The 22,534-nt window shown below is 44.7% G+C and overlaps 1 protein-coding gene across 2 annotated transcripts in view; it reads left to right on the top strand.

The window, feature by feature from the left end:
- PITPNC1 (phosphatidylinositol transfer protein cytoplasmic 1) overlaps positions 1–22,534 on the top strand; it is a 264,780-nt gene that overhangs the window by 159,706 nt on the left and 82,540 nt on the right. For both annotated transcript variants that reach the window (XM_040244932.1, XM_040244931.1), the window contains exon 5: positions 14,885–14,956. In XM_040244932.1, coding sequence (XP_040100866.1) covers positions 14,885–14,956 — 72 coding nt within the window. The remainder of the gene's footprint in view (positions 1–14,884; positions 14,957–22,534) is intronic.

Below are 22,534 nucleotides of genomic sequence, written 5' to 3' on the forward strand. Positions count from 1 at the left end.
TGTCCTGCCTTTATCATGTATAGCTACTGGTATTCACCATCATCCTCTGCTTGTTTCTGCCTTGGCAGGTCCAACTGTAGATTGAATAAGCCTGAATTTAGTTTCCCTCCTCAATTTCATAGAAGCACCAGGAGCAAACCATTCCCCATTGAGAAACCTTTCTTTCATTCATGCATTTGCTCGCTCTCCCTCTTGCCCTTGCTTCTCCAGTGAGTGGCTGTTACTCAGCATATCAGAAGACGACGAGCCTCCATCAGCGGAGGAACTGATGAATGAACAGAAGCCTCAGTGTAGGGTGCAGGCTAGTGAAAAGCAGCGGAGAGGCTGGTGTGCATTTCCTCACTGTGGGCCGGAATACAAACAGCTGTTTTCCTGCTGTACTTCCGTGCTCTGCCTTCCACACACCCCCTTTCTCTCTCACCCTCCCCCACGTCTCTTTCAGGTCCCACTGCTCCTCTTGGCCACATTTTTCTTCTGATGCCGCCTATACTGGGGAAACCACTCTCCAATTCATCCTCATCTGTATTACTTATATACTATTCCTCTTTGCCTTCTCTTTGCTTTAAAATTCTTCTACTTTTTTCTCCACTTGGGTTCCCCTTCTTATTTTTCTGGACCTATCTTCTTTTGCAGTTTTTTCTTCTAACTACTCTGTCATCAGGGCCACCCACCTAGATTGTATAGTCATACATGACCCTGGGAACCCAGAACAGCCAAGAAAGCTCAAATATCTCCCTTATTTTATTTACATCAGTCCCTGCAGGATGACTAGGATTCTGAATAGATGTGGGACAGCCAGACATACACCTTCTTGAAACTGTTGTGTCTATTAAAGATTTTCTATGCACAAAAGAGTTTATATTACCTTCCAACTATGGGACAAATCTTCAGTCAAAATGGAAGGATAAAAATTTTCCAATGAAGAATTTAAGAAGTTGAAAGGTATTTTAAAATCTAAGTCCTCTCCTGCCTCTACATACAGATTCATCACCCACATTCTGCTGTTTTACAAATAGCACAGCCTCCAGCTCTGAATTCCTAGAAGATAATAAATCTTAACCATTAGACTTATTTCACTAGGTTCACTGGAACAATCTGAATGTAAGTCTCCTGTTAGTGAAAGGACAAGGCATTTGCAAGTTCAGTTTTATGAATGATCCCATCTCAAGATGAAATTCCCTTTATGGCCTTGGAGTATATTTAATATGATAATACAGAATATAGTACCAGAGAATCAATGTCTTCATGGGGGTTCCATTAGAGAGAAGATCAAGTCTGATAGAGTTTCAGAACAAGATGGTCAGAGAGGAATGCATTGAATTCCAGATAAATGCTAAAAGGAAATTATCTTTTAAAAGCCTATAAGTACTTTATCTGCCCCAAGCCAGAGTCTCAACTCTTACATTTAATTTTCTTGACTCCAAGCCTCCTTGTAAAATGCTGGCTCTCAGACATGGAAGAATTTCGGCTGGTAACCAGAAATAAAGCATTGTATTACTGGGCTCAGTCAGCGATTTTCAAACTTTTCTTCTTTTGGTCCAGGAAGTTCCGTGAACATGCCTCACTAGCCACCAGATACTTACCTAACATATTATTTGAAGAAAGAACTCGGATGCCATTTAAAAAGTGCTTTGAACTACTGAACTGTATCACCTCTCAGATCCACCTTGTTCTAAGACTCCATAAAAGTGTGATACAGGAACCACTTGAGACAGTGAAAGTTTTTAGTCATCTTGTGACTTCCATTAGAGACAATATAGTCACTTTGGAATATCATGGATGTGTTTATGTACTTTTTAAATTGGATTTGGATTTTTTCTGCTTACTGAAAAAATCGACATTTATTATAAAATTCAAGTACTACAAGAAACTGGATCACTGAAAATTAAAAGGCCCCATAATTTAACTTTTCTTCTCTATGAAAATATTTTCATATCTATTCCTCTGTTTTTTCTGTGCATATGCTAACATGCTTTTTTCCTTTTTTGCAAAAATGAGGTTGTTCTGTTTTGCACTTTGCTTTTTAAAAACCTTTAGAGTTCACGACAGTGTACTTAACCAACATTCTACTGGTGGACTTTGGGGTTGTTTCCCTGTCCTTTATAGGACCAACAGTATAGTAATGAACATTTGTTCACTTGTAATATTTTTTTCACACCTGAGAATTCATTCCCTTCCTGGTTCTGGGCAAGTACTTTGGAAGTACTTCCAGGGGAGTTCCCTGGAGGTCCAGTGGTTAGGACTTGGTGTGTTCACTGTCATGGCCCGGGTTCAGTCCCTGGTCAGGAAACTAAGATCCTGCAAGCCACATGGCCAAAAAAGAATTTTTTAACATAAGAGCACTTCCACAGTAGGAGTTATCTTAAGTCATCATATTGACATTTGAATTTTTGAAAATGATTGTATATTTTAAAGGTACTAGGATATTTTGGCATTTTAAAGGAGTACCACTGTAAATTTCTTAAATTATTAATCATTTCCCCAATATATCTTTTGGGTGACTCCTATTTGAATAAGCCTCTTTGGGCTTATTTAAAGTAAGCACATCTATCATTAGATGGTTAGATGGCATCACTGGCTCTATGGACATGAGTTTGAGCTAGCTCCACGAGTCGGTGATGGGCAGGGAAGCCTGGCATTCTGGAGTCCACGGGATCACAAAGAGTCAGAATGACTGAGCAACTGAACTGAACTGATCATTAGATGGATGCGCACAGACACGTGTTTTATCTGCTGTCATTGGCCACAGGACATACTGAGGGGCCTTAACCACCCTCACCCCAAGCTGAGCACTTAAACTCCAACAGAAACACTCATGTGCCTTCCTAATACTCAACAGGCGGCGGGATGTGGAGTCATGAGCTTGAACTCAGAGCCAAACAGCCTGAGTGAGTCCATTCCAGAGCCGTCATGTAAATGTATGATTTGGGACATACTATTCAACCTTTCCCTGCCTTTGTTTTCTTGTCTGTAAAACGACCCTCACAGAGTTGTATGAGAGGGTTAAGGAGTGAATAAATGGATTCTTACATACCAAATACTTGAGATGGTGCCTGATAATAGTACAGTATCCATAGTTTTGTCATTATTACCTCAGTGTTGAGTCATGTCTGCATGTCTCAGATTGGACTGAGGAATGGTTACATCATTTTGACCCAGAGTTATTCCAGAACTTCCTGAGGTTGAGAAACACTGGGCAATTGCAAGTGCTGACAAGGATATGGAGAGCCTGGCACTCTTGGACACAACTGGTGGGAATGCAAAATGGTGCAGCCACTTGGAAAACCATCTGGCAGGTCCTCAAAAAGTTAAACATAACCATATGACGGACAGTTCCACTCTTAAGTATATACCCAAGAGAAACAAAAAGCACCTACAAGAATGTCCGTGGCAGCATTACTCACAATAACCAAAAAGTAGACACAAGACACGTCACCTGATGGATGGGTACATTTAGAGTGGTGTAGCCATACAATGGAATATTATTCTGCCATAGAAAGGATGCTGAGAGAATCCAATCACAAAAGACCACATACTGTGTTATTCCGTTTACATGAAATGTCCAGAAAAGACAAGTCAGAGACAGAAAGTGGATTAGTGGTTGCTTCAGGCATGAGGTAGGGGAGGAGGTTGGAGTGACTGCTCATGGGGACGGGGCTTCCGTTTAGGGTGACGAAGTAGTCTAAGATTAGATTGTAGGTATGGTTGCACACCTCTATGAATAGACTTAAGAATCCCTGATCTGTACACTTGAAATGAGAGAATAATATGGGAGTGAATAAAGCTATTTTTAAAAATAAAAATCAAGTTCTATGTTCAGGTCTGGGCTCTGGGACTCCCAACTTTCTGAAAGCAAGTCGTTAGGAAAGGAGCCTGGGATCTGTTTTTAACAATGAGGTGGTAAGTTTTAGAAACATACTTTTAGAATACGATTTTTGCTTCACTGGTATGGGAAGGATTAGTACCCTTTAGTTTGCAGTTTCCACCATGCACTGGGCAATGTGGGGGGTATAGTATAACAACAATGATGATCTCAAAGTAGATAAGGCAGGTCTTCCAGAAGTTTCTCCCCTCCATGTTTTTGAAGTATGGAGCCCCCAGAGAGCCTCAGACTTGTCCCCCTGGCCTGTTCTCTGCAGCCACCATCCCTTCTCTCCCTCGGCAGGTGTGGACAATGCAGCCAGGCTCCCAGCACCACCCAGAAACCAACTATAAAATTTCCAGTGCACTTGCCTCTTTCACTTTAAGACTCGCTTCCATTCACTTTCCTTCTCGTAAGTGATTCTTATTGCCATAGCAACCCTAATCAATCACTGGACTAAAAATAGCTCTTTCATTTTTTTTTTTCCAAAGCATGTCTGTAGTGAATAGAAAATCGAGCTCTGCCATGCATTTTGCATATGCTGCTTTCCTTTCCTGACCCTGAACTGGGGTGTGTCTGTGTCTGGAAATTATTCTTGCAAGGAGCCCAGGTACTTCACTCATCTTTCCTGGATTTCTTCTTCCTGACTGCAGATTCTCCCCTATCACTTCCAAGAGGTACAAGTACATGTTTTTAATGTTAACAGGGAACATCACTTTCCTGCACATTCAGTTTCAGATGCTGGAGATTTCACAGCTACCTGATGGTCACTTTCCAATAAGAGGTTCATTCCAGTGGATCACATTCTGTTTGGAAAGCAAATTAAGGATGCTCAGATGCTGGGTACAAAGGAAGTTAGTCCTGGCAGGGAGCAGATGAGAGCAACACTAGTAAGACTCTTCTGGCTTAGGAGGATCTAAGCTAGAAAATCAAAGAGGAGCTGACAAGAGTTTCTTTTCCTTCTTTCCCCGATTTCTCCATGATACCTGTGTTATTTTTAGGGGGTTAGAGGCAAAATAAACCCTGGATCTAATAAAGGGAATATTTGTTAACAATCTTCTGGCCAAGTTGCTTTTCTAGTCAACAAGAGAAAGAAAGAGATTTTTTCATGAGGAAGAAGGTTCTAGATCTTGAATGGGCCCAGGGGAGGAGAGCAGAGGAAGGGCTGAAATGAACTCATTAACGTCCCCTAGGCTCTGAGGGATGAGGTGGTTTCATGCCCCTCTCTCTGCTTCCTTGTGCTGCTCTGCAGTCACTGCCCCAGCCCTCTGCCTGTAAGCAGGCTCATCTCATGGGACCCTCTGGAGCTCCCAAATGCGGTCTTTTGGTGCTATTTCTTAGCTTCTCTGAGCCTCACTTTTTAAAAATAAGGCTAAGTGAACCAGCAGGCATAAAGTCTTTAGATCTAGGAAAGAAGAAAACTTATGGAAGGTCTGGTTGTATTCTTGTTTCCCTGTGTGAAATTGGCAAAGGGGTCAAGGAAATCTGAAACAGGTGAAAGGAAAGGGCCCCTGTGCAGAAAGAGGAGCTGCTGTAGGAAAAGGAAGACAGTAAAGAGGATGGACCTGGAAGATGTGATGACGTGTCCTCAAAATAACAGCAAGTTAGGGGTCAGGGCAAGGCTGGAAGGACTCAAGCCTGCACCATGGCTTAGCTGCCATCCATGTCACAGGAAGGGCCAATCAGGTGTTCTCCTGTTGCTGCCACTTCAGCAAATTCACAGCCTCCCAAGGCATCCTTACACACACACAGTGGAGGGGTCTCCCTACACACATGCAGTCTCTGTTTAGTCCCCACCTGGGCTGTGGGATGTCGTGCAGAGGAGTACAATGAGGCATACCAACGTTTCTGTAGTATTTGTTCAGCCAGACCTTGGCCTGGCCTGGACATTTCTTATCTCACTCCACAGCTAAGAGATTGGTATCGTATCCACTTTACAGACGAGAAAACTTAAGCTCAGAGTGATTAAGGAATTCGCCCAAGGTCTCAGTTTGTGTGAAAAGAAGCTGGAGTTTGAATTAAAGGTTGTTTCACTCCTAAACCTGTATTCTTTCTACTGAGCAACCGCACTTGCTCCCTGTGGGCTCGGTGCACACTGCTGCCTCTGGACAACAATCAGTGGCAAGTTTCATGGCATCAGTTTCTAGTAAATATCACCCTGGGCAGTTAGCAGTGGCCATTGACAGAGGGGATGACATTACAGATGGAACTAAGTTAGAAAGAGTTCAAATTCCCCATCCCATTTTCCTAGATATGTTCAAATCTCAGTCAGTAACGCTTTACTCAGATGAGAGCCAGATGAGTGATTTGGAAGGGAAGCAGTGGTTGTATTCTTGAGGTTGGGTGTTATATTGGTTTTCTATTGCTGTATAATAAGTGCCCCACAAATGTGGTGACTTAAAACTTCACAAATTTATTTTCTCAGCTGGTGGGGCTCCGGTTAGCTGAGTCCTTGGTTCAGAGTCTCATCAGGCCGAAATCAAAATCTCAGCCATAGTTGCAATGTCATCTGACTCTCAAGGTCCTCTTCCAAGCTTACTGGTTTTCGGCAGAATTCCGTTTCTTGTGGTTGTAGGACTGAAGTCTGGTTTTCTAGTTGGCTGGCCTCCAGGCGTCACTCTTGGCTTTAGACACTTCCCTCAGGTTCTAGCCACATGGCACTCTAGGACATAGCAGCTTACTTCCTCAAAACCAACCTGCTTTGGACTTCCCTGGTGGTACAGTGGATAAGAGTCCACCTGCCAATACAGAGGATGTGGGTTCGATGCCTGGTCCAAGAAGATTCCACATGCTGTGGAGCAACTAAACCTGCGAGCTGCAACCACTGAAGCCCGAATGCCCCGGAGCGTGTGCTCCACAACATGAGGCCGCGCACCGCAGCGAAGAGGAACCCCACTCGCCTCGGCTAGGGAAAGCCGTGCACAGCAGTGAAGACACAGAATAGCGAAAAAGAAAAAAAGAAAAAATGTGCTTCTGAAATGAAGTCTTATATAACGTAACATTATCTGATCCCCAGGGTCTTTCCTGATGGCTCAGCTGGTAAAGAATCTGCCTGCATTGTGGGAGACCTGGGTTCGATCCCTGGGTTGGGAAAATCCCCTGGAGAAGGGAATGGCTACCCACTCCAGTATTCTGGCCCAGAGAATTCCATGGACTCTATAGTCCAGGGGGTTGCAAAGAGTCAGATACGACTGAGCGACTTCCACTCCACACTATCTGATCCCCATGGTAATCTATTCAGAAGAGTAGTGAAAGTGAAAGTGTTAGTCGCTCAGTCCTGTCCTACTCTTTGGGACCCAATGGACTGTAATCAGCCAGGCTACCCCATCCATGGAATTCTCCAGGCAAGAATACTGGAGTGGGTTGCCATTCCCTTCTCCAGGGGATCTTCCTGACCCAGGGATCAAACCCAGATCTTCCCCATTGGAGGCAGATTCTTTACTGTCTGAGCCACCAGGGAAGTCTCTATTCATAGGTCTCATCTACACTTAAGGGGAGGGATTCTGCAAGATGTGCTGTTATACCAGGGATTATACCAGGGGCTAGGAATCTTGGAGACCATCTTAGAACTCTGTCTACCATGAGTATTTTAGTCTTTCCTCCATGAGGCTAGGAAAGATTGAAGGCGAAAGGAGAATCAGGTGACAGAGGATGAGATGGTTCCATAGCATCACCAACTCGCTGGACATGAACCTGAGCAAACTCTGGAAGATAGTGAAAGGCAGGGAAGCCTGGCATGCTACATGTAGTCCATGGAGTCACAAAGAGTCAGGCACGACTTAGCAACTGAACAACCACCACGTTGCTGTGGGCCAATCAAGTGACATGGAGAACATAGGAGTATTCTGAATCCCTGAGACAGTTTTAGCCAATGAGTGACACTCCTGATAATCTCTCTTCTTGCATCATGCACGTTTGGTTATGTCAGGATTCCCAACTTTGTTTCCACTCCCACACTTCTGACAGTTCCCTCAGTGATATGGAATCCCCCTCTCTAGGAAATGTGTCCAAATCCCTAGGGGATAGCATGTATTTTGAGAAAGTCCATGGTTGGAAGATGGGGTGCTCCCTTTCCACCCGCTAGATATTTGAGAATGACTAGGTTAAGTGGTATCTTCCCAGCTGGAGCAAAGCCCTTTGTCATAGAAAGCAGACTCAGGCAACCTGGAGGTAAAATAGATGCTTTGATCCCTGAATAACTGGGGAGACAGGGACTCACACCATTCCTAATGGCAGCGGGTTGTAGGCAAGGGATCCTTCTACTGGAATAACATTGGAGCTTGTCTTCTAGTTGGTGAGCCGGACAAACAGACAGCTCACTGTGATGATGGAAAAGGAGATAAACTAACTGGTGTGACAAAAGTACAGACAGGATGCTACCTGTATACAGCAGATAATCATTCTGAAGTGGTGTTTGAAATGATAAGATTTAGGAAAGAAATATCAAGCTAAGGGCATTATGGGCAAAAAACATGGCAGCCAGCAGTGTTTACTGAAATGGGAAGTGATCTTCTGTGACTGGCTATGGGATAAATACCAGGCAAAGCCAGAAAAGAAGATTCAGGTCAGAAGCAGAAGACTCCAGGTCTTCCCCTTAAGGAGAGAAACTGAGTCAGCAGGACCCAGCAGTTCACTGTTTGTGATGGGTGAGTGTATCAAATAGTAGGTGGAATAACATCCCTCTCAATATTCATATCCACCAAAACCTCAAGTGTGACCTTATTTGGAAGTAGGGTCTTTGCAGGTGTTATTAGTTAAGCACCTTGAGATGAGAGATGAAATCACACTAGATTTAAGGTGGGATAAATCCAGTAACTGTTGTCTTTCTTATAAGAAGAGGACAGAGGGACATAATGGAGGGAAGAAGGTGATGTAGAGACAGAGGCAGAGATTGGAGTTGCAGCCACAGACCAAGGAGCCCCTGGGGCCACTGGAAGCTGGGAGAGGTGGGAGGAGCTAGGCCACTGGAAGCCTAGAGCCTTCAGAGGGAGCACGACATTGCCAACATCTTGATTTCAGGCTTAGGGGCTCTAGGATCATGAGAAGATACATTTCTGTTGTTTTAAGCCACCACATTCAAGGTGATTTGACAGCTCTGGGAAACTCGTACAGTGCAGAACATTCAGATTCAGTATGGATGTTTCCAGTTTGATGTGCCTAGAGGACCCTTGTTGGGGACAGCCAGTGGGCATCTGGACCTGTGAGAAGGACAGCCGGGTGAGACATGTCAGTTTGGGAGGATTCATAAAAATAAGTCATGGAAAAGTCAGAAACAGATGAGCTCAATTGGAGCAAGTAAAGAGAGTGGAGGGCAGAACCTGAGGGACCACTTTCACTGAAGGACCAGAGGAGGGAAGAGAGCTTCTGTCGCTGGAGAGATTGCTTAGTCGTATACGACGGTGTGGGCTTCTCAGGTGGCACTGGTGGTAAAGAACCCGCCTGCCAGTGCAGGAGACATAAGAAACACGAATTCATTCCCTGGGTCAGGAAGATCCCTTGGAGGAGGAAATGGCAATCCAGATTCTTGCCTGGAGAATCCTGTGGACAGAAGAGCCTGAAGTGTTATAGTCCATGGGTCGCAAAGAGTCAGACATGACTGAAGCAACTTCACACACACACACACACACACACACACACACACACACAGAACAGTTTAGGGAGGCCTACGGGGTGTAGATGGAGAAGCAGTGCTGCTTTGAAAATTCTCTGATAATCAGTCCTTTCCATACCATATTGCGCTGCTTGAGAAAAAAGATAGGAGGTGGAAAAGTAGAGCAAGCAAGCATCAACTATTCTTTTAATAGAGTTTGGTTGTGAAGACAGGAGAAGTGGGATTGGTTGTAGATCGGAAGAAACATAACTGAGGTTATTTGATGCTTGTTTGTTTTTTAAGAGTATGACCCTTTTCATTATATTTTTAGGCAGTAGGAAGGAAGCAGGGAGAGGATGCAAATAATCAATGAAACAAGTTTCCAGAGAAGAAACTTACAAATATATTTAACCATGCACCTACTCTGTGCCAGGTACTGTGCTGGGTTTACCTGAATGATCCTCACTGATCTTCTCAGCACACCTACAGAGTAGAAAAAAATTGTCCCCGCTGGGGATGGGAAAATAATTTGCCCAAGTCGATACATCTCCGGTCTGATGACTTCTCTATGTCTCAGTTCTGATCATTATATATATTTTTTCCCATTGGGATAAAGAAGGCAGTATCTTTCTCTGATTCACAAAGAATAGGAAGCAGCATAAAGAAGCAGATTTGCGACAATGGAGGAGAGGGGGAAGTAGGTGTTTCTGTCACGTGATCTGTGTCATTGTTAAACTATGAACCAAAATTATCAACTGCAAGGAAGGGAGAGTGAAGCCAAGCACGGGTCTTGAGAAGGGAAGGGGTTTAAGATAACCTCAGTGGTGACATACAACAGGGAGCCAGCTAGGGAGAAAGGAAAGAAAGGCTTACTCAACAGTTTAAACTCGATTAGGATTAGAGGAACAAGAGACTGGTTCCAAATCGGGAAAGGAGTCCATCAAGGCTGTATATTGTCACCCTGCTTATTTAACTTATATGCAGAGCACATCATGCGAAATGCCGGGCTGGATGAAGCACAAGCTGGAATCAAGATTGCTGGGAGAAATATCAATAACCTCAGATAAGCAGATGACACAACTCCTATGGCAGAAAGCGAAGAACTAAAGAGCCTCTTGATGAAAGTAAAAGTGGAGAGTGAAAAAATTGGCTTAAAACTCAACATTCAAAAAACTAAGATCATGGCATCTGGTCCCATCACTTCATGGCAAATAGATGGGGAAACAATGAGAGACTTATTTGGGGCGGGAGGCGGGGGGCGCTCCAAAATCACTGTGGATGGGGACTGCAGCCATGAAATTAAAAGACACTTGCTCCTTGGAAGAAAAGCTATGACCAACCTAGACAGTGAATTAAAAAGCAGAGACATTACTTTGCTGACAAAGGTCTGTCTAGTCAAAGCTATGGTTTTTCCAGTAGTCATGTGTGGATGTGAGAGTAGGACTGTAAAGAAAGTTGAGTGCTGAAGAATTGATGCTTTTGAACTGTGGTGTTGGAGAAGACTCTTGAGAGTCCCTTGGACTGCAAGGAGATCCAACCAGTCTATCCTAAAGGAAATCAACCCTTAGTAATTAGTCATTGGAAGGACTGATACTAAAGCTGAAACTCCAGTTCTTTGGCTACCTGATGAACAGAACTGACTGATTGGAAAAGACCCTGATGCTGGGCAAGATTGAAGGTAGGAGGAGAAGGGGATGACAGAGGATGAGATGGTTGGATGGCATCACCGACTCAATGGACATGAGTTTGAGCAAGCTCTGGGAGTAGGTGATGGACAGGGAAGCCTGGCATGCTACAGTCCATGGGATCACAAAGAGTCGGACATGACTGAGTGCCTGAACTGACTGAGTATTAGAGGACTGGATTTTTAGGGAAGCTAACTTACTTGGGAGAAGCAGGAATTGATCTCAAGATGGACATCTAGTTGGAAAGATTTTAGTGATAGTGTCAAAAATGCCCCAAGCCAGAGACACTTCAGATTTTAACATGAAGCAATGTATACTACAGGGCTCTGAGAATCATCCATTGATATCCTAAGGAGATTATCAGTCCCAAACCACTGCTGAAGGAGATAGAGCTGAGCAGCCTGGGGCTGGCCTGTCCGTGTCTTCCCATTGCCTTGCCAAAACCAAGTACCCTTCAAGCCTCTTGCAGGATTGCCATTCTGACATGAAAATAACCTAAGTCCCTGACTCAGAAATAACAACATCTGTTAGTTTGCATAAGAGTTTGCATTTCGTATTTTGGATTTAATATCCAAATGCTAAAATTCACTTGTTTGACCTTAGTTAAGTGGTTTAGAGATTCAGCCGATTAAAAACTCTTTACGGGTTCCACTCTGACTCACCTAGACCCACCTCCTCACCCTGGACAGCTCCGTTCTTTTGCTACTTGGTACTGTGCACACATTGGACTGAGCCTCATGAATTATGGGTTGCATGCGTGCTAAGTTGCTTCAGTCGTGTCCAACTCTTTGGGACCCTATGGACTGTGGCCTGCCAGGCTCTTCTGCCCATGGGATTCTCCAGGCAAGAATACTAGAGTGAGTTGCCATGCCCTCCTCCAGGAAATCTTCCTGACCCAGGGATCAAACCCATGTCGCCTGTGGCTCCTGTGTTGCAGGCGGATTCTTTCCCTGGCTGAGCCACCAGAGAAGCCAAATTATGGGTTAAATAAGGACAAATTGGTTCACCTGAAGCTTGTTATTTTGAAAAGTCTTTGCAGGTTCATGTTCTCAAGTTCACAAGGCTATTGAGAGCTCTGTGGTGGGGCTCTTGATTCATGACAGGCGGCCCTCCTTGGAACGCCCTGGGTCTGGGTGTGAGGGCAGCAGTTGTGCAGTGAGAGGTTTGAGAGGAGACAGCAAAGAAGGTGTTAATGAATGATCGCAGGGCTTCCTTCTCCATAAAGGCAATTACTGGGATTGATTGTTACCATGTTTCCTTAGTCACGGTTCAGCTTGCTTGTTTCACTCCGATTAAGACAGATGAAGGCTGAATGCACACAGACATGTGATGTCAGGAGAATTATCAATGGTACATCGAAGGCCTCTGCTTTCTTGCACAGATGCCACTTGGGGGATCTCAGTGGAGCTGAAAGGGGATCACGGCCACCATGAGATGACCAAGTGGGGCAAGGGTGTGTATGGTGGACCACGGGATTTTAGATAATGTGTATTCTCTCTTTCCTTCCCATACATGGTATAGTGGGGTGGTTTTCCAGCTTACACCTACATTAGCATGCTGCAAGGCTTGACAAAAGAAAAATGCTTGAGCCCCATCCCCTGAGTTTCTGATTCAGTGGGTCTGGCACTGTGCCCAGAAATTTGCCTTTCTTAGAAGTTTCACGGTGCTGCTGCTACAGGTTCAGCAATCTCATGCTGAAAACCAGTGGGGTCTTCATCAAGAGCATGGACACTGATCAGGCCACCAGACTTTCAATCACAACTTTACTTTTTACTAGCTGTGTGGTCGTGGGCCATGTACTTAACCAGTAGCCAGGACATGGAAGCAACCTAGATGTCCATTGACAGACAAATGGATAAAGAAGAGGTGGTACGTGTATACAATGGACTATTACTCAGCCATAAAAAGAATGGAGTTGAGTCAGTTGTAGTGAGGTGGATGAAAGTTGAGCCTGTCAATACAGAGTGAAGGAAGTTAGAAAGAGCAAAACAAATATATATTAAAACATATATATGAAATCTAGTAAAATGGTATTGATGAACCTGTTTGCAGGGCAGGAATAGAGGTGCAAACATGGAGAAAAGACTTGTGGACATAGCTGGGAGACTGAATCGAGAGAGTCACATTATCGTATGTATCCTACCATATGTAAAATCGAGAGCTAGCAGGACGCTACTGCACGGCACAGGGAGCTCAGCTTGGTGCTCTGCGATGATGGCCTAGAGGGGTGGGAGGGGTGAAGGAGGTTCAGGAAGGAGGAGATACACATATAATTATGGCTGACTTGCATTGTTGTACAGCAGAAACCAAAACAACATTGTAAAGCAATTATATTCCAATTTTTTTAAAAAAGGATAATGATAATAGTTCCTGTTTCATGGGATAGTTAGAAGGAGTAAGTGAATTAGAACTTGGAAGCACTGAGACCAGGGCCAGGTCTATGTACTTTGGATAAATTAAAAAGGCAACTTCTTGGAACTGGGAGCATGTGGACCCAAGCCTCACTCCTCCAATACCTGCAGCTCCCAGTGGAGTCACTGGGTCCTTTTAGCCTGTAGTCTGCTATCCTATCTCTGGAGGTCAGGGAGGTTAATGCCTAGCTCAGGGCCAGTGCCAGCAGGAGGAAGGCCACATTGACCTCCATCAAAATCTTCTTCTCAAGCTATGCTAACCCTTCATGTACTGAATACGTGGAATGGGCTCAGTGAGATGAGGGTGTCAGGATGATGTGCCTTTGGGGTTTTTCTCCCCCATGTCAGCAGAAAGAGAGGCTATCTTTCATGTCAAGGTCACATGCAGCCTTATACTGATTTGATAAATGTTTGCTCGACACCCAGCACTGATAGGTTTTATGCACATGGTTTCATTTAACCCTCACAACGTCACTGTTAAGTAATCATTGCTCTCTCTGTTTCAGTATTGCTGGGGTTCAGATAAGTTCAATGACTTGTCCAAAATCACATGGCTATCAAGTGATAAATCCCAAACTAAAAGCCAGGTCTGTCTGACTTCAATAATTTATAACCGTAAAGCTCTACTCTACCACCTCCAGCTTATTATGAATACTTATATAATGGTTAAGGCTGGCCCCCAGGTATCCAGCCGTGGTAGCTACTCCCTAAAGGGAAGCACCCTAGAACTGGGACTGTCTCTGTTTCAGGGGGTTGGTTTTCTATAAAGCCTGTGGTTGGACTCACAGAATATACTCCTTTGGGAAATGTCCTCTTTGCCAACTTCTCTTCCTGCTGCTGCTAAGTCACTGTAGTCGTGTCTGATTCTGTGTGACCCCATAGACGGCAGCCCACCAGGCTCCCCCGTCCCTGGGATTCTCCAGGCAAGAACACTGGAGTGGGTTGCCATTTCCTTCTCCAGTGCATGAAAGTGAAAAGTGAAAGTGAAGTCTCTCAGCCAAGTCCAACTGTTCGTGACCCCATGGACTGCAGCCTACCAGGCTCCTCCATCCATGGGATTTTCCAGGCAGGAGTACTGGAGTGGGTTGCCATTGCCTTCTCCAGCCAACTTATCTCGTTGCCTAGTTATTTTCTCTGGCCTGACTCCTGGGTGAAATTGTGTTCACATTGCCAAAGGTAGCTTTGCTTACATTTGGATATGGACTTAATGTCTTAACATCTCTGATTATGGACAGTGGTCACAACCAGAAGGCCAGGAGAGCATCCAGAGGCTAAGCTGAAGATGTGAAGAGAGAAAAAACTGGTATGCTGATGAAACCTTTCTCTTTTCCCATAGTGCTCCTTTCTGCCGAAATTCTCCATTCATATAGAAACCAAGTATGAGGACAACAAAGGAAGCAATGACAGCGTGAGTAGCCCCCTTGCTCTCCCCACCCGACCCTCGCCCCAGTCCACACTGTGTTCTCCCCTCGTGGACGGAGCCAGCCCCACCATCTGTGCCTGGGACCTCAGAGAACCTCTGGCTTTTCTTCTCATTTTCATGTACTTTCTCTGGGCCTCTCTGCAGAAATCTCTGTCACCTGGAGTGATTGTTGTCAGGGATCAAGAGGGATGAAGGGGACCTCGGAGTTTAGAATTTGATTTCTGGTCACTGGATTGAACACACATTTTCTCCATGACAATTGACATTTACTTAGAAGGATGAATATGACCAGATACATATGTGCATACTGTATATATTTTCTGGGCTCTGCATATGTTCACATACACACACTTGTACTTGCCCACAAATCCCACCTTAAAAATCAGTATAACCCTCCTGCAAGATGTTTTCCTCATGAAGCATTCTGACTGTCACTAAATTTCAGTCAAGAACTTTGTTTCCTAGTATGGCTTAAACTTCACTTCTGACCTGGCTTTTACCCCACCTCTTTCTGTCAGAGCAATGCATTTCTAAATTCCCTTCCCTTTATGAATGGATTATTTGACCTACAACAACCTCACCCTGACCTTGAGCTGTGGGTTCCGTCAGGACCCATGAGGGAAGACTCTGTATCTAGAAGCTGCAAGGCTTCACCTGTTTATTTCTGCCTCAATTACATGTTTTACATTTGTGGAGAAGGATGAAAATTGAGGCTGTATCGAAATGAACGAGAGAGAGTCTCCAGACAAAGTGACCCCTTTGATGCCTTCACTGAGCTAAGGAAATACAAAACAAGATGCAGGAGGTTTTGGAGGTGCCTAAGTGCCAGAAAGAAATATCTAAAGGGCTCATAAACATTGTCAATTTACAGCTTTGGCCAGGCCTACTTTGTGTTTCATCATGTTAACAGCTTCTAGAAACATCTTGCAGAAGGTTCCTCCCCTTGGCAAGAACAGATTCTTCTAGAAGACATGGGTGCTTTTGTGTAGCACTCAAATGGTCCCAATCAAGGTGGAGTCTGCTGGAACAGAGCGTGAGTGGTTCCCAGGAGGGGTCACCCGACAACTATTGATACAGCTCACACCAGTGTGGGAAAGAGGGCATTGGTTAATCCACTCGGTATTTTGGAGCACAGCTACATTCATTCGTCTGTGGCAGAATGAGTACTTAAAACTCATTGGTTTTAAGTGAATTTTGTGAACTCATGTGGTTCACAGAGCCTAGAGTATTTACTACCTGGCCCTTTACAGAAAAAAAGTTTTCTAACCCCTGCCTGGTTAGAGAGACTCAGATCAGAACAGCACCCCCCGGGTCTCCAGATTTGACCACTTGATAGATCTGTCCCGGGTGAATGCCAACTCCAGAGTTCCTGAAACTATCCAGAGAAGAAAAGACTGCTGCCCTCAAGGGTGCTTGTCCCCCCGTGAGTTCAGGAGCCTCAGTGGATAGCATCCCCTGGTGATGGGTGACCTCGGAGGAAACGTTCAGTCCCATCTCCTTGTCTGTTGCCTGAAATCAGGCTTCCCTGATAGTTCAGTTGGTAAAGAATCCACCTGCAATGCAGGAGACCCCAGTTCAATTCCTGGGTGTGGAAGATCCCCTGGAGAAGGAATAGGCTACCCACTCCAGTATTCTTGGGCTTCCCTTGTGGCTCAGCTGGTAAAGAATCTGCCCGCAATACAGGAGACCTGGGTTTGATCACTGGGTTGGAAAGATTCCCCTGGAGAAGGAAATGGTTACCCACTCCAGTATTCTAGCTTGGAGAATTCCATGGACTATGTATAGTCCATGGGGTTGCAAAGAGTCAGACACAACTGAGTGATTTTCACTTTCACTGGGGCCAACTCCAGCAAAGTCTTGTGGTCTAAAGTAGTGTTGCACAGTGTAACTTGAACTCTTGTAAAATAATGACTCTTTCTGATTGGAAAATTAACACATGATTCTTAAAACTTTGGGGGGAATAAAAAAGAAGTAAAGCAAACCAGTAGAATCTCATGCTTCAGAAATGACTCCTGTTAGCATTTTGGTTCATCCTGCAAAATATTAATGAATTTACTTTTCAACCAATTTCCCTAAAATTGAATCATACAACATCCTGTTTTTAACATGTCACAAAATATCCTTCCCAGTAATTTTTAATAGCTACCCTGCATTCCCTACTTAAATGTATTTCTTTAAACAATTGCCAGTCATATGGGAGTGGGTATGGCCATTTTGATGTATCTGTAGACCATCAAGAAAAGGATGATAGAGATCAAACATGCCTTAATTGCTTTTCTTGGCACAATCTAAAAAACATGGGGTTGAGGGAAGCAGTAGGGGTTAAAACATCTTTTAGTCTTCCTAGACAGATTATCTTGCTTTCTCTTTTCCTCTATAGCCCTGTCCTGTCTTCACAGATAGTTATAACCCACTTTCTTTGTAGAGGTTTGGAATTGGATGTATGGCCCCACCATGAGCCTGATAGGCTGGTAGGACCAGTGTAATCTTCTGGTTTATCCTCTGCTCAAGTCTAATCTAAAAAAAAAAAAAAAAAATCACATGGTTATCATTTATTGCCTTGTGTCCCATTTTTAGCAGGCGCTAAGGTCTTTTTTTACTACTCTCCTAGGAATTTAGCTTTGTCACTACTCTCTTAGGAATTTAAAATACCGAGTGAGCCATCCTAAAGTCAGGAGCTATGCCTGGAGCCAGCATTCTCTACCCAAGCCAAAGGCCAGTTCTCTCTGAGACTTGCCAGCCTGCAAGAAAAGCAGTGAGCCCCGGAGCACTTGTGAGCAGTCCTTGTCAACACAGTGTGCTTCCTCTGGGAGAAATGCCAGCTATTGTATCCTGTGTTGCCTCCTTCTCCCCAACTTGCTGACTCTGAGACTGCCCACACAGCCAGCTCTGTATCTCACTGTCATGGCACCCACCTTGCCCAAGTCCAAGTTCACTAAGTGTTTTTGCCCTGCCTCGGCCTGGCTCTGATCCATACATCCCCAGGTCTCGCTTCTGAGCTATTGGACCAAACAAGCCAGCTCCAGCTCAATTAGACTTCTTTGCCAGTTTGCCGCCTTCTAATTTCCATATTCAGCAGCAGCTGTTGGTCACCCAGCTGGTTCAAGCTTGGTCCCTGGAGGCAGAAAAGGAAGACTTCATTGGTTTTCATTCACACTTGTTAATGTTTCCAAATCAGAACATGAGGAATATGTATTTATGTAATAATACTTTATTAAAAGATCACTTTGTCCAGGGGTTCAAAACTAGAGCCTTAAGCAGATGGCATGTGCTGGCATGCTCTTTTCTGTCCAGGGATGAGTATAGAGTTTCTGGTGGGAGGCAGAATTGCTAAAGAAAGCAGTGCAGTGGTGGATGTTTCTCTTGTCTTACTGCTTTGCCAAATTATTTAATAAACTCAGGCCATTTCTTTGCATTTTCTGGGTGTATACTCTTATCTTTCAGCTACCATCCTTCATACTGCTATCTGCATCCTGTTTCTCTCCCTACCTGCCAGAACTTTAATGAAATGGATGACGATAAGAAGCAATAATTAAATTGAAAAACACTACTGATAATCATATTGATTACTGATTGAATAGAGTCCATGTTGTTATCCTCTTATCAATCACCACCTATGTCATCTTTTTACGTGACCCAATACCGCATGTAAAAAAATAGAAATCGGTGTATCTAGATTTAAACATTTTCTCCTTATTAAAATAAAGCTAGTATATTTATGAATGTGAAAACCTATAAACCGTGATTACATTAACCAGGACACAATGGGGAAGTTGTCTTAAATTGAGGCCCATTTATTTTATGCACATGCTGATGAGAACTATTTAGGCCTTAATTAGTGCTGGGAGGACGGCATCATGCCAAAGTAAGGCTCTGTTGTTTGTCCAAGGCCATAAATCTAGATCTGGGAGAGTCGGTGCTTATCGTTCGAGTGTCGGCCGCTGCCAGGTTACTGTCACTCACTGCAGTTAACGGGGGGCAGGCCTGCCTTCACTTCCTCCTCCAAACAAAGCAGGCACCACTTAAAGCAGTGCTACTCAGGCTCGGCTGCATGTAGGGCTCAGGAACTCTAACCCTAGCTCCTGCCTGGTTTCTGCCCACCCTGGGATTCTGATTTAATTGGCCCTGGGTGCAGACCGGTCTAGGGCAGTGCTTCCGACACTGCGTCTCTAGGGATACAGAGTTTGCCAGTCGCAAGTATGAGGACTTGTAGGGTCTACCCTCTGGTCAAACCTGATTCATTTTCTTTAGAGAGTATAAGATAGGCCATCCCCGCCCCACTTGAGGATCTAGGCCACTGGTTCTCAGTCCTGCCTGCATAGTAAGGTTACCTGGGAAGCTTTAGGTTCCCTGATGCCACTATCCCACTCCCCGGGATTCTGATTTCATTTGTTTGGGATGGGGGTCCAGTCACTGGGATTTGTTGCACTTCCTCAGGGTAACCTAAGAGCCATTAAGGCTGAGAACTACAGATTTAAAGGAAATATGAAGTGCTATTTAAAATCAAACCAAGTGAACCCTTAGGAAATCCAGTTCTCCAAATTTCTTCATTTCTTCATACGCCTGAAAACATAAGTTTACAAAAAAGCACATTTATAACCTCCACCACCACCTGCCACACACAATGAAGGGCCCTGAGGGAACCATATTTCTTCTCATTAGCCATTATTCCTCAGCAACAAAACTTCTCTGATCAGATGAAAAGAATGTCCAGTTTAGTTCCTGGAAGAGCGAGGCTCTGTTCTTCACAGAACTCTCCTTCGAAGTTGCCTAGAAGAAGTATTGATCATTTGTTTAGTTTCTAGTTCAGGTATGTTATAGTGGGAAAACACAGAGTCGTTCTTTGTGAAATGAAAAGCTTCATATGGAATCTCCAGCTCAATGGAGTCTTGGCTTCTCTATCAAGAAAACAGAGTAAATAATATCTGCATCACAGTGTGGATGATTCATCCAGGTTAATTCACAACCTGGAAGCAATTCATAAACTGTAAGTGCTATACAAATTTAGGTTTTGGTTCAGTTACAGTCCTACCTTGGGGTTAACTGCATTATGGGTGATTTTCTAATGAGACTCTTCTTTTGTCTGAATTGTCAATAAACCATTTCTTGTCACCAAATTTTGAGTGCCTGTTATGTGCCAGGCAATGCAAGAGGCAGTGAGGATGCAGCAATCAGATAGGCAAGTCTCCACTACTCATGGAATGGGAAAAGCACATAATAAGAAAGAAAACAAGGAGTTCCAGCTGTGGGAAGTGCTGAAAAGGCAGTAAATAGGGTGGAGGAGAGCTCAGCTAGAAGCCATATGATCAGGAAGGCCTGTCACAAGAGGCGACAAATCTGGTGAGACCTGAGGCTGGGAAGGAGCCGACCCTCTGAAGGGTTGTCCAGACAAGGGGACTGGTGTAAGCTTAGTTGTATCCACCCAAATTCATATGTTGGAGTACCTGAGACTGTAGCTATGTTTGAAGATAAGGCTTTTAAAGAGGTGATTAAGTTAAAAGAGGAGTCTCTTGTAGCTTCATCGGTAAAGAATCTGCCTGCAATGCAGGAGACCAAGGTTCAATTCCCGGGTGGGGAAGATCCCCTTGAGAAGGAAATGGCAACCCATTCCAGTATTCTTGCCTGGAGAATCCCTTGGACAAAGGAGCCTGGTGGGCTACAGTCTGTGGGGTTGCAAGAGTCAGACATGATTAGCGACTAAACCGCCAAGTTAAAAGGAGGCTGTGAAGGTGGGGCCAAATCTAAGATGATTGGTATCCCTCAAAGAAGAGAAAACTTGAATCCCCAAAACTAGGGAGGGATGTGCACTCACAGAGAAGAAACCACATGAGGATGACCAAAATCCTTTTTCTGTTCCAGCATTCAATTTGAAGTGAAGTGAAGTCACTCAGTTGTGTCCAACTCTTTGCGACCCCATGGACTGTAGCCCACCAGGCTCCCCCATCCATGGGATTCTCCAGGCAAGAACACCAGAGTGGGTTGCCATTTCCTTCTCCAGAGGATCTTCCTGACCCAGGAATCGAACCTGGGTCTCCTGCATTGCAGGCAGATGCTGCAACCTCTGAGCCACCAGGGAAGCATTCAGTTTACCGCCTAAAAAAATTTTTTTGTGTGTGTGTGCCAGGTCTTAGTTGTGGCACACAGGGATCTTCCATCTTCGTTGTGGCATGTGGGATCTTTAGTTGCAGCAGATGGGATCTGGTTCCCTGACCAGGGATCAAACCCAGGCCCCCTTCACGGAGAGCATAGAGTCCCAGCCACTGGACTGGGAAGAGAAGTCCCCCAGCGTCCAGTTTAGGATGCCACATTACACTGGGTGATTTATGTCTTTCAGTGTTTGCTCTGGCCACTCTGTCAAGAGTGATGAGAGGACAGAAGGAATAGACGCAGGTATTCCAGCTGGCTACAAGGGCAAGAATCCAGATCACAGATGATGGTGGCTTCATCTGGAGAGAGGGCAACGGATAAAGATCAGTGTATTTTGGAAACACACTGACTAGGTATTGATGCATTACTGCTAAGTCACTTCAGTTGTGTCCGACTCTGTGCGACCCCATAGACGGCAGCCCACCAGGCTCCCCCGTACCTGGGATTCTCCAGGCAAGAACACTGGAGTGGGTTGCCATTTCCTTCTCCAATGCATGAAAGTGAAAGTGAAGTTGCTCAGTCATATCTGACTCTTCGCGACCCCATGGACTGCAGCCTACCAGGCTCCTCCACCCATGGGATTTTCCAGGTAACAGCACTAGAGTGGGGTGCCACTGCCTTCTCCAACTGATGCATTAGATGGGAGCAAAGTAAGGATTTCCTGGACCTCAGGATTTCTGGGCTTCCCTGGTGGTGCTAGTGGTAAAGAACCCACCTGCAAATTCAGGAGATGTAAGAGACGCATCCAGATGATCCCTGGGTCAGGAAGATCCCCTGGAGGAGAGCATGGCAACCCACTCCAGAATTCTTGCCTGGAGAATCCCATGGGAAGAGGAGCCCAGCAGGCTATAGTCCATAGAGGTGCAAAGAGTCGGACGTGACTGAAGCAACTTAGCAGGGAGCAGCAGGCTTTCTAGATTTGTCCATGGACCCTAGTGGGGAGTGGGGAATAGTGCAGGAGAAACAAGAAGTCAAGAGCCCCATTAGGGCACAGTCAGTTTGAGGTACCAGGGAGACTTCCAAGCGGATGGTAGGTAAGGAGTTGGATATATGAATATGGAGTTCAGGGAGAGGTGTAAAGTCATCGTTCAGAGATGGAAATAAGTGAGGTTATCTAAGAAGAGGAATGAGAGAGAAAAGAAAGTGCTGGTTACTCCAGGATGGAGAGCACCCTGGTCCTGAGAAGGACCTTCCCATGGCTCTCAGTCTAGCTTCTGATTATTTTCTTATCACCTTGGTTAAGACCAAGTCACTTTCAATCACTGAGTTGTGCTTGGTTTTAGGGAGTTAGATTATATCTTTTAGTCAACTACATAGGTCCACCTGAGAAATTGAGTTTCTTCCTCTGGATAGGTGCCTTCTTTGGATGAATTGAGTAAAATTTTCAGTATTTTCACTTGTCTCAACTTGCATTGC

The sequence above is a fragment of the Oryx dammah genome, unplaced genomic scaffold, assembly GCF_014754425.2.
Source record: "Oryx dammah isolate SB20612 unplaced genomic scaffold, SCBI_Odam_1.1 HiC_scaffold_8, whole genome shotgun sequence".
Taxonomy (NCBI): Eukaryota; Metazoa; Chordata; class Mammalia; order Artiodactyla; family Bovidae; genus Oryx; species Oryx dammah.